Source organism: Protobothrops mucrosquamatus, unplaced genomic scaffold (assembly GCF_001527695.2).
Source record: "Protobothrops mucrosquamatus isolate PMUCROS unplaced genomic scaffold, P.Mucros_1.0 scaffold2783, whole genome shotgun sequence".
Taxonomy (NCBI): Eukaryota; Metazoa; Chordata; class Lepidosauria; order Squamata; family Viperidae; genus Protobothrops; species Protobothrops mucrosquamatus.
This window is the reverse complement of record NW_015388820.1, coordinates 23,895-34,007: the sequence shown is the minus strand read 5'-3', so window position 1 is coordinate 34,007 and position 10,113 is coordinate 23,895. Positions and strand designations below refer to the sequence as shown.

Here is a 10,113-nt window from a genome sequence, read left to right as displayed (position 1 = left end):
ACATATCTCAGGAGCTTCTGAAGACGACTCTTCTCTGAATAGCTTCTTCTCTCCTCTTTTCTCAGTGAAGGCCTGCAGGCTGAGTCCCTCTGTCTCTGTTCTCAGGCCGTTTTGCACCCAGTCTCACTTCTGCATACACAACCTCAGCATCTGGTGGAACTTCCCTTTTGTGGAATCTGATGTCAGCGTAAGTCACATCGCTCACTTGTTTGGTCAAAGAAGTGTGCTGTTAGGAAGATAGGGACAGAAGAAGGGTGATTTTAACTGCGATCTTAGAAGCAGCAGCTCTTCTAAACAGGAACAAAAACCATCGTGAGTTCTGAGATTCCACAAAGAAGCCACCTCTCACAGGCCATTTGTCAGAAACAGACACTGCAAGAATGGTTCATATAATATCCGGAGCCACAACGGTGTTGCTAACTTACCAGCTGCAGTGATTCACTTAACAAATGTGGCAAGGAAGGTCGTAAAATGGGGCAAAACTCACTTAATAAATGTCTCGCTTAGCAACGTAAATTTTGGGCTCAATTGTGGACGCAGGTTGAGGACGACCTGCATTGAAGGTCTATAAATGGTTTACTGCACCACAGTTTGGGCTGTGCCAATTTTGACCACATGACCTCAACGGTCCTAAGGGTGAAAAACGGTCACAAATCCTTTTTGTCCCTGCCGTTGTAACTTCAAACAGTCACTCAATGAATGGATCCAGGTCGAGGACTTCCTGTATGGCTATTAAGACATTTGATTAAAAATGATGCTATTAAAATATTCAATAGATATTGTAAAAACAACAACAACAAACAACCCAAAAAGTATTTAAACACCCAATTGATGACAAGGTAGAGACCCTGGTGCGTTTTCATGATGAAGCAGCCATTGGATTTACCTTCCTAGCTTCTTTGCTTGCAGCAGGCTCGGCCTCCGAGGGGTTTTCTGAAGCTCCTACAGGAGTGAGATAAACAGGAATGCAAAGCATTAGTCCTCAATGACATTCAAGAATTGTCCCAAGTCTGTTATTCTGATTATTCTGTTCTCCTCCTTCTCAGGATGAAAAGTCTGAAAGGACAGCTGTGGAAGAAGGTCCCACCTTTATTCTTCCTCTTTGATCTCCACAACACGGCGCCCAGAAGCAGCAAGAAGATGAGGGTGCCCACGGCTACTCCAACCCCCACAGGGATTCCGATTCCGCCCCCGGTATTTTCTTGGGGTGAGCCTGGTTGTCTGCCGTCACCACTGACCTTGATGTTCTGTGATGGCTTCTCACGTCCTACTCCAACAAGCGACAGGAAATGAGCTGGTATTAATGGACAGCCTCGGAAGAGAACTCAGAATTTATGTTGCCAACCAGCAGAAGTGAATTTTTCCCCCATTGTATGACCTTTCTTCCCACAGTTGTTAAGTGAATCACTGTGGTTGTTAGTCACACGGTTGTTAAGTGAATCTGGCTTCCCCATTGACTTGGCTTGTGAGAAAGTCACTAAAGGGGATCGTGTGACCCCGGGATACGGCAACCGTCATAAATATGAGTCAGTTGCCAAGCCTTTGAGTTTTGATCACGTGACCTTGGGGGTGCCGCAATGGTTGTAAGTGTGAAAACAGTCATAAGTCACTTTTTTCAATACCATTGTAATTTTGAGCAGTCACTAAATGAACTGTGGTAAGTCGAGGACTATCTGTACTCCTTGCTCCAGAGATACTCTTAGAATACTCAACATCCTGGGGGAGAGGGGGGAGGGAGAAAAAATACTATTGCATTATTTGCACAATATCACAACACACGTGATATCACTGTGATCTCTAGTGCCCTATGTGCTCTAGTTTCCATGCCAACGTTCTCTGGGAGAGGCAAATTTGTAACGTAGCCATATCAGATATATCAGAGGTATTTTGGGAGAAACCCATGAAATCAGATTCATGAAACCAATTGGTTTAGGATACCCAAACGTCTCCTGGCTGAAGTTATGGCACAGTCAACAATTTCTAGAAGAATCACTTGGGTTCACCAAACATGCTAAGTCACAAACTGTGGGTTATTCCCATAGAAAGGGGAGAAAATTGTTCTATTTACCAAGGATTGTCACCCTAGTTGCTTTCCCCTGGCCATATCTATCAACTTCACAGATATAGTTTCCAGAATCCTCCTTTTTGATGTTCCTCAAAAACAGAGAAGCTCGGTCTTTCAGAACATCAGTTCCGTGTGTCACTAAGGTCTTCTGTCCATCAAAGGCAATCTTATACCATGAAACATTATGGAGGTGTTTGGTTTCCTTCCCCTGGACTCTACAGTCCATGGTGAGGTTTCCCCCTTCTGTTGTCTGGATGGAAGGTGGTGACTGGATCACCAATAGATTTGCAGCTGCGGAGGGGGGAAAAAAGACAATAATTTCAACAACCTTGATGTTCAACTCAATCAAGGGTCAAAGAAAGTCTAAAGGAGAAGGTTGGGTTGACACAGGCTGCATTCATGGACCACCTCCATCTGCAGATTTGAGTTGGACATGCCGGGACACAAGATGACATACATGAAGTGATCAGTTCAAAGCTACTCACTGAAATCCATGGCCCACCTTGGTCACCTTCCAATACTTAGCTATTATAGCATTTGGGTCTTGCCTGAGAGCTGCGATGAAGCTTCCAAGGACGTGGGACAACATTCCCTATATGACTGTGAAGCTGTGAGTTATAATCCCTACATTTCTGGATTGCTCCAGATTGTTCACAGAAATTCACTCTTCAATCTACTACTACTTCTACCATTTTTTTCCTTCTCTCCTCTCCCTAAGTCTTTAAGAGGCTAATCTCAATTCTACCAGCTCCTCCTGGCGGGCCCATGGTAGGCTAACTGAATCATGAAAACAGAGAAGTGAAATTAGACTGCCAGTCTTTCTGGCAGAGCTCATGGTTTCCTACATAATTTCCTGGTCTTGATCAGAGAGCGTGGCCATTCAGCAAAAACTCTTCCCCATCATGTTCAGTAAATTGCTCTCTCGGTGCTTCCTCCTTCTGGTTTTAAATTTGACATTTCTGCAGGTAGCTATGATGTGACCAGACTGCATGTTTGCTGCTTAAATATGTACAAATATAATTACATTTGTTAGCCATTGTTTTAAAGGTCTTGTTAGCCACTGAAGGTTGTTCTGGCAAGAGGGGGCCATTTATATTGATGGCAACACTGATCTGCTCAACTATCCACAGACAAGTCCATGCCCAGGTTCCAGACAGAGAAGTGCCGAGAAGACGCTTAGTTATCACCTTCTCACCTCAGAGTTCTCATAACACCTTCACACCAGCGGATTGGCTCCTGATGGGCAGGGGGCATTGGGATGGGGTTTGGACAATGGGGAAATTAGCCTAACGATTCGCGCGGGAACTTCAGGTTCCACCTGGCTTTTCTGCAATCACTTTCTCCCAGTAAAAGATCCTTTTGAAATAACGTTCGTTTCAAGAGTTCTGGTTTCCTGAAAACATAGCTAAGGCAGGACCTTACACTGTTAGTCTGAGAAGGTTCCTGTTTATAGGCTTGGGGAATAAATCAGTAATTTTGTACCGTCGGCATGTATGGATCTGGCTGTTTGCACCTAACGTTAAACCACGGACCAGCCTGGTAAGACCACACAGAAAATTCCCGCCACTTACTAGTGACGTGAACCCGCGTTCCGTTTCCTGATCCCGTTCGATTTCTGATCCTGATCGTGCATACATAGTTTCCCGAATCCTCCAGAGTTACATTCACCAGTTTAAGAAGCACTCTCTGCTTAAATTTCTCAGAGTGTTTTGGGTTCCTGAGCTCCTGTTTGTCTTTGTACCATTTCACTTTCACCAAATTGAGATTGTCAACTCTGCTAAAATTGCACGTAATTGTGACATTTCCCCCGGCTTTTCTGCTGACGTTTTGTGGGGTCTGATTCACCACCAGGTTGGGTTTTTCTGCAAAACAAAAAACAAAAAAAAGGTCATAATTTCCCTCTGTATTTTAGCCCTGCTTTGTTTTGGGGCAAAGGAAACAGAATTGTATAAAATATTAGAAGACGAGTCATATGCTTTACAATGCTAACCCCGCACACACACACTTGCACATGCACAAGCAGACGTACACACACACACACACACAAACACACACACACTGCTGCAACAGATAATTGATGACCATTCCAAAGGTGCTTTTTCAGGAGGCAACTGGACTTTCTTGTTTTTTCTTTGAAGATGTTTCACTTCTCATCCAAGAAGCTTCTTCAGCTCTGACTGGATGGTGGGGAACAGGAGGATTTATACTCCTTGCAGACAGCTGGTCATTTGCAACCTTTGAGAGAGTTGTTGAGGCCACTTGGAGGTTTACCTTCTGTCCTCAGGGTCCACACACATTTGCACTACTCAGGTGATCCTGAGCACACAGACAAACCTCCAAGTGGCCTCAACGACTCTCTCAAAGGATGCAAATGACCAGCTGTCTGCAAGGAGTATAAATCCTCCTGTTCCCCACCATCCAGTCGGAGCTGAAGAAGCTTCTTGGATGAGAAGCGAAACGTCTTCAAAGGAAAAACAAGAAAATCCAGTTGCCTCCTGAAAAAGCACCTTTGGGACAATCAGGACCTGGAGGACTGAGAGCCTCCACAGAGTCTGTGAATGATGAACAATAAAGGGGACCACAGGTAGTCCTTGACTTACAATCACAACTGAGCCCCAGATTTATGTCGCTAAGTGAGACATTTGTCAAGTCATGTGAAAAGTGTGAAAAACGGTCATAAGTCACATTTTTCAGGGCTGTTGTAACCTTGAATGCTCACTTGGAATAGTTGACTGCCTGTACTCAACAATCACTCCTTGTGTCTTTCCTGGTTCCTAGGAAGCCTGACATCAATCAGGTGAAGCATCTATTTGCATGGCTACAGATATACAGGGACTCCTTGACTTAACAACAGTTTGTTTTAGGGACTGCTCAAAGTTACAACGGCGCTGAAAAAAAGTGACTTATCACCGTTTTTCACACTTACAACCGTTGCAGCGTCCCCGTGGTCACGTGATGAAGATTCAGACACTTAGTGACTCACATTTACGATGGTCGCAGTGTCCCGGGGTCAGGTGATCACCTTTTGCAACCTTCTGACAAGCAAAGTCAATGGGGGAAGCCAGTTTCATTTACTAACCAGGTCACTAAATTAATAGCTGCAGTGATTCACTTAACACCATTGGCAAGAAAGGTCATTAAATGGGACTAAATTCTTTAACAAACGTCTCACGTATTGCTTCTGAGTCCACACAAGGCGCAAATCAGTCATACCACTTTTGCAGGACTAATTAGACACCCCCAAAGCCACCCATATTGCTACATTTTCATAGAATGGACAACTGCAAAAGAATTCAAGGTTCCCTAGCATGAATGAATGAATGAAAGAATGAAAGAATAAATGAATGAATAGGCATATTTACCCCAGATTGTCACACTTGTGTTCCCCAATTGCGAATGTACTAAATCGCCAGTTTTACAGTGATAGATTCCAGAATCAGCAATAACAGTTGATTTAAGAATTAAGGTGCTGGATTTGTTAACGTTATTCGTAATTACAGAAGTCCAGGTTGAATTTTTAATCTTGTCTTTTCTCCCCATCTTCATCCAGTTTATAAACCACTTTGAAGAAACATTGCCTTCCATGTTGCAATTCAACGTCACGTCTGATCCTTCTGACACATTCAAAAAAAGAGGCGTCTGAATCATGGAAAAGGAGAGAGAGCTTGTCGACGGATGAGTCCCTGCGGAAACTGGATAGCAAACAGAATTTAGAAAAGAATAGAGCTGGAAGGTACCTTGGAGGTCTTCTAGTCCAGCCCCCTGCTCAAGCAGAAGAACCTATACCGTCTCAGACAGGTGATTGTCTAGTCTTTTCTTAAAGATCTCCAGTGACGGGGCACCCACGATTTCTGGGGGTAAGCTGTTCCACTGCTTAATTGTCCCCACTGTCAGGAAGTTTCTCCTTAATTCCAGGTTGCTTCTCTCCTTGATCAGTTTCCAACCACTGTTTCTCGTCCTTCCCTCTGGTACTTTGGTGAACAACCTGGCCCCCTTTGCCCTGTGGCAGCCCCTCAGATACTGGAACACTGCTATCATGTCTCCCCTAGCTTTAAAATGAAAGCATTGCAATCAATGACAGGGAAGCTACTACATCTGAATTTCCACCCATTTTCACCGATGTAACGGTATGTGGGAATGATCTTAGAAGATAGAAGAGAGAGAGATCCTCAGACTGGACAACCAAATATAAAACATGTAAAATATGTCCTTGGTGCTCTCTGAGTTTGGTTGTTTTCTTGCAGACATTTCATTAGCATCATCAGTGCAAGAAGGGAGTGGGGTTCGCAGAGAGGAGGAGGAGGAGGAGGAGGAGGAGGAGGAGGAAACAATGGATAAAAACATCCTTGGATATGTTGGAAATACAGTTGTAAAGAAGGATTTTTTTAGTAGACTTGTGATAAAGCAAAGAAATAGAGAAGTCAATTTCCTATTTTAATCCAGAATATCAAACTGAAACCAGAGACATTCCAGTTTTATTTCTATCTGGAGACTGCTTCTAGACCAGGGGTGTCAAACTCACCACATCATGTGGTGTGTCACGACGTATCACAACTTTTTTCCCCTTGCCAGAGCTGGGGTGAGTGTGGCTTCTGCATGACGCAGTTTGACACCCCTGTTCTAGAGCTTGTGCTCAAGACAGAAAAAAAAATATGAAAGTTTGACTTTGGGATTTGCTGATTAGACATTATTATAGAAATTGCCTGTATGTAAAAGTAAAATTTGAGGGTGTATTTTACTATTTTTAGTCCACTGCTCTGAAAAAAGCTGGAGGTTAACACTTTTTTCTTCCTTTTCTTCTATCCCACACTAGCTCACAACAGATAACAGCAATAAAAAAAAGTTAAAAACCAATATGCAAACGTATAAAAACTTCTATAATTAATATAAAAATATAAATAACGATCAGCAGCAGAATTCACTCTGCATCAGCTCAATACATCTGTTTTCTGGTCTTGCCAACCCACCCTGGAAAAGTCCCCACAGTTTCAACCTCTGTCTTAGGATCTTGGTTATTTCATTTCATTTCATTTCATTATTTTTTTTTGCTTCATTTTGCTCTTTCAAAACTTCCCTTTCCTTTGTGGGTGGTGCTGCTTCCCCATATCATTCGGGACTTTTCAACTCTGCTCTGGTTTCCCATCTCAAGTAAAAGCTCTGCAGCTATGGCGCTCGTGTGCTTTATGAGGATGTTGCACAAATGATGAACGTGACACAATAGCTGAGATTTCCAAGATGATGTCCAGATGCCTGTGACATCCTGGAAGACTCTACTGGATGCCCATAGCAATTTGCTCCTCCAGTCTGAAGTCTCCCCCACCCATCCCTACTATTCCTGCTACTTCCTTCCCTTTACCACTTTCTACAGAGGGACGATCGAGAGCATCCTGTCATATTGCATTACTGTCTGGTTTGGAAGCATCCCTGCTTCAGACAGGAAGGTGGTGCAGAGAGTGGCGAGGATGGCCGAAAAGACCATTGGCAGTTCCCTCCCTTCCATCCAGGATGCAGCATATAAGTGATGCTTGAGCAAGGTCCACAGGATTGTCTGGGATGCTACAACCTGTTTTTTCTTGTTACCTTCTGGGAGGGGTATCCGAAGCAGATTATCCAGATTCAGTCACAGTTTTATTCCATACAGTATTGACCTTGTGAACTATTCTATTCTATTCTATTTATATGTTGGGGTGCAGGTATATACATATATTGTATATATCCTGTCTATGTGTGTGTTATGTATGTGTACGCTTTTGAGAGCAGGCAACAGAATTTCATGTTTAATGAACCTGACTCCCTGTCCTATTTTTGCCAATTGGCCAAACCCAACCAGAACTCCTTCAAGTAGGCATCAGGTCTTCTATTTTCTGTCCAGAGATCAGGGATCTCCAACTTTGGGAACTTTAAGACTTCTGGACTTCAGCTCCCAGAATTCCTTGAGCAGGGGTCTCCAACCTGGGCACTTTGAGCAGGGATCTCCAACCTTGGGAACTAAGACGTCTGGACTAAGCTTGGAGAGCCCTGCTCAAAATGCCCAAGGTTGGAGAACTCTGCTCAAGGAATTCTGGAAGTTGAAGTCCAGAAGTCTTAAAGTACCCAAGACCCCTGCTCAAGATTATGGCCTGCCATGCTTTTAAAGTTATGCCTCGTGTCCTGTTCCTGTCCTTCAATGAAGAGAGTATTCACCAAGTCACAGCCCAGAAATGTGATTTGCCATCTTCCTCTCCTGTAATAGCTACTAGAGCCACGTTGGATCTTTAGCGGCGTCTTCCTGAAGCCCAAGAAAACTTACCTATGGGGAGCAAAGGCAAGAAGAGAAGAATTCTGACCAGCTGGAGGCTCATGTTGTCTCATGCGGTGGAGATTTTCTGCCTGCTGTGGGCTTCAGCTCCAGCATTGGGTCCAGTTGTGGGGAGAACTTGGCCAATGAGGATTTATTCTCAAACGTCTCCTTGGATCCGAAGAGGCTGCTCTCACCATTCAGCAAACTCTGTATGACCAAGCCCTCGCTTTCACCCTCGGTCTTGCCCCTCCCCTTCTCTGCTTCTAGTTCCTTTTTTCTTCTTCTTTTCACTTTATCTTTTCCTGTTTGCTGTTCCCTTTTCTGAATATTCTCTATTTCCTTTTTCACAAATATTGCTGCGCCTTCCATTTGGGCACCCAGTTTAGAAGGCTGGAACAAAAGGTTATAGATAGAAACAATATAAATATATCTTGGAGACTGTTCTGCAGAAACTGGGTTAGAGTAGCTGCATCTGAACAAGATCAGAACATCCAAGGTGGTAAGAATCTCCTTCTTCTCCAGAAAAGGGATGTTAACTCTCCTGCAAAACATGGGCTTAAGAGATCCTAACCACAGATAATCTTGCCCCAAGGAAGAAGGAGGGAGGGGTCAATTTATTATCCAAGGCACCTGAAGGCAGGACGAGAAGCAACGGATGGAAACTAATCAAGGAGAGAATCAACCTAGAACTAAGAAGAAATTCCTGACAGTGAGAACGATTAATCAATGGAACAGCTTGCCTTCAGAAGTTGTGGGTGCTCCATCATTGGATGTTTTCAAGAAGAGACTGGACAACCGTTTGTCTGGGATGGTGTGTACGGTCTCCTGCTTGTGCAGGGGGTTGGACTAGAAGACCTCCAAAGTCCCTTGCCTTATTTTGTATGTTCTGTATTATTTTCTATCAAAGAAAAAAAAATGTGCCAAATATGTGCTCTTCCCCTGCCCACAGTGTTTTCTTATTATCTAGATAAACGACGGAAGAAGCATTATTTTTGATTGTGTTTCAGCACAAAAGGATTTTTGCATTGCATGAAATCAAACCCTAGCTTTTTTTCTAAAATTTGGATTTTCCTGCACTTTCCATCTTATTTAACGGTGGAAAGTAAATATATCACGGGAAAGTCTGTCTATAACTGCACGGAGTCATGGAAAAAATGATCATCAAATAAATTCACGAAATAAAAGAAAAACGTCTTTTTGGAGGCACCTGATTGCAAAAATGCCGTATTGTGCTGCATTGCAACCCACAATGAATCTGGTTGGAGAAGTACACATTGAAATATAGATAGACTTTACAACCAGCTTTTAATTAAATATATTCTCAAGTTCAGTAAAGTGACTTTGTCAGATTGACAAAAACAGAAAAGCAGATGAAAGAAAAGTAAAGGGATGAAAACCTTTTGATTAAATATCCATTTGTTAACCTACTTCCAGTTTTCATTGTTTCCGTCTGTAAATATTTCTCTAAAGGTTTCCTGCCTCCACATGAGCTAATGCGTTATTTTAGTCTGTTCCACTTTGTACTTCCTGAACTAATTTGCAGATCAGGGTACATTTACTGTAATTTGATTTTACCACTCCAGAGCTGTTCTCTAAAAAAAAAAGAAAATGCAAAAAAGCCAACAATAACCAACCCCATCAATCCAGCCAATTTTGGTCACCATATCACAAAAAAAGATGTTGAGAGTTTGGAAAAAAAAACTCAGAGAAGAGCAACTAAGAGGATCAAAGGCCTGGAGACTAAAACATACGAAGAACGGCTGCAGGA

General features: G+C 43.0%; 1 protein-coding gene across 1 annotated transcript; it reads right to left on the bottom strand.

The window, feature by feature from the left end:
- Nucleotides 1-50: 50 nt before the first annotated feature.
- LOC107296391 (advanced glycosylation end product-specific receptor-like) lies at nucleotides 51-5,276 on the bottom strand. The gene is made up of 5 exons (XM_015825735.1): nucleotides 5,231-5,276; nucleotides 3,637-3,927; nucleotides 1,088-1,267; nucleotides 887-942; nucleotides 51-226 (listed from the first exon to the last, which is right to left on the bottom strand). The coding sequence occupies exons 1-5, from the start codon at nucleotides 5,274-5,276 to the stop codon at nucleotides 62-64; spliced, it is 738 nt and encodes a 245-aa protein (XP_015681221.1). The 3' UTR covers nucleotides 51-61.
- Nucleotides 5,277-10,113: the final 4,837 nt, after the last annotated feature.

What these genes read in the sequence shown, in the direction of transcription:
- LOC107296391 (XM_015825735.1), bottom strand. Translation starts at nt 5,276, where the DNA reads ATGACTGATTTGCGCCTTGTGTGGACTCAGAAGCAATACGTGAGAC. An exon ending in TCAGAAGCAATACGTGAGAC is followed by an intron (nt 3,928 to 5,230) that starts GTTTGTTAAAGA and finishes TTTGTTTTGCAG; the next exon opens with AAAAACCCAACCTGGTGGTG. An exon ending in ATCAAAGAGGAAGAATAAAG is followed by an intron (nt 943 to 1,087) that starts GTGGGACCTTCT and finishes TCACTCCTGTAG; the next exon opens with GAGCTTCAGAAAACCCCTCG.